The following is a 294-nucleotide window of genomic DNA, read 5'->3' as shown; positions in this document are numbered from 1 at the left end:
TCCCACCAGCCCCTCCCAAATTCAACATCCCTGCTGCTGTGGTGGGCACAGCTCCATCCCCTCCTTGGTTCCAACTTCTCCATCCAAATCTTTCCACAGGGATGGAGCAGCCCAGGGTGAGGGGGTGGGTTTCACCTCAAAACCAGCCTCGCTCCTGCTCAGGAGGTGTCAGGATCAAACCATCTCCCTCCCCTTTCCAGGAGGGCCCACGCACCTGGTTGTGTTTGAAGATGGACTCGTAGGAGCGACGGACGGCCCCGAAATCGTTCACCTTGTACCTCCGGGCGGGCTCAA

General features: G+C 59.2%; 1 protein-coding gene across 1 annotated transcript in view; it reads right to left on the bottom strand.

The window, feature by feature from the left end:
• TRIM35 (tripartite motif containing 35) overlaps positions 1-294 on the bottom strand; it is a gene marked incomplete at its 3' end in the record, with an annotated part of 2,278 nt that overhangs the window by 527 nt on the left and 1,457 nt on the right. Inside the window, exon 2 of the mRNA XM_008940240.1 lies at positions 211-294. This exon is cut by the window's right edge and continues 10 nt beyond it. Coding sequence (XP_008938488.1) covers positions 211-294 — 84 coding nt within the window. The remainder of the gene's footprint in view (positions 1-210) is intronic.

This window comes from Merops nubicus, unplaced genomic scaffold (assembly GCF_000691845.1).
Source record: "Merops nubicus isolate BGI_N331 unplaced genomic scaffold, ASM69184v1 scaffold41665, whole genome shotgun sequence".
NCBI classification, from domain to species: domain Eukaryota; kingdom Metazoa; phylum Chordata; class Aves; order Coraciiformes; family Meropidae; genus Merops; species Merops nubicus.
This window is presented reverse-complemented; position numbering and strand designations above follow the sequence as displayed.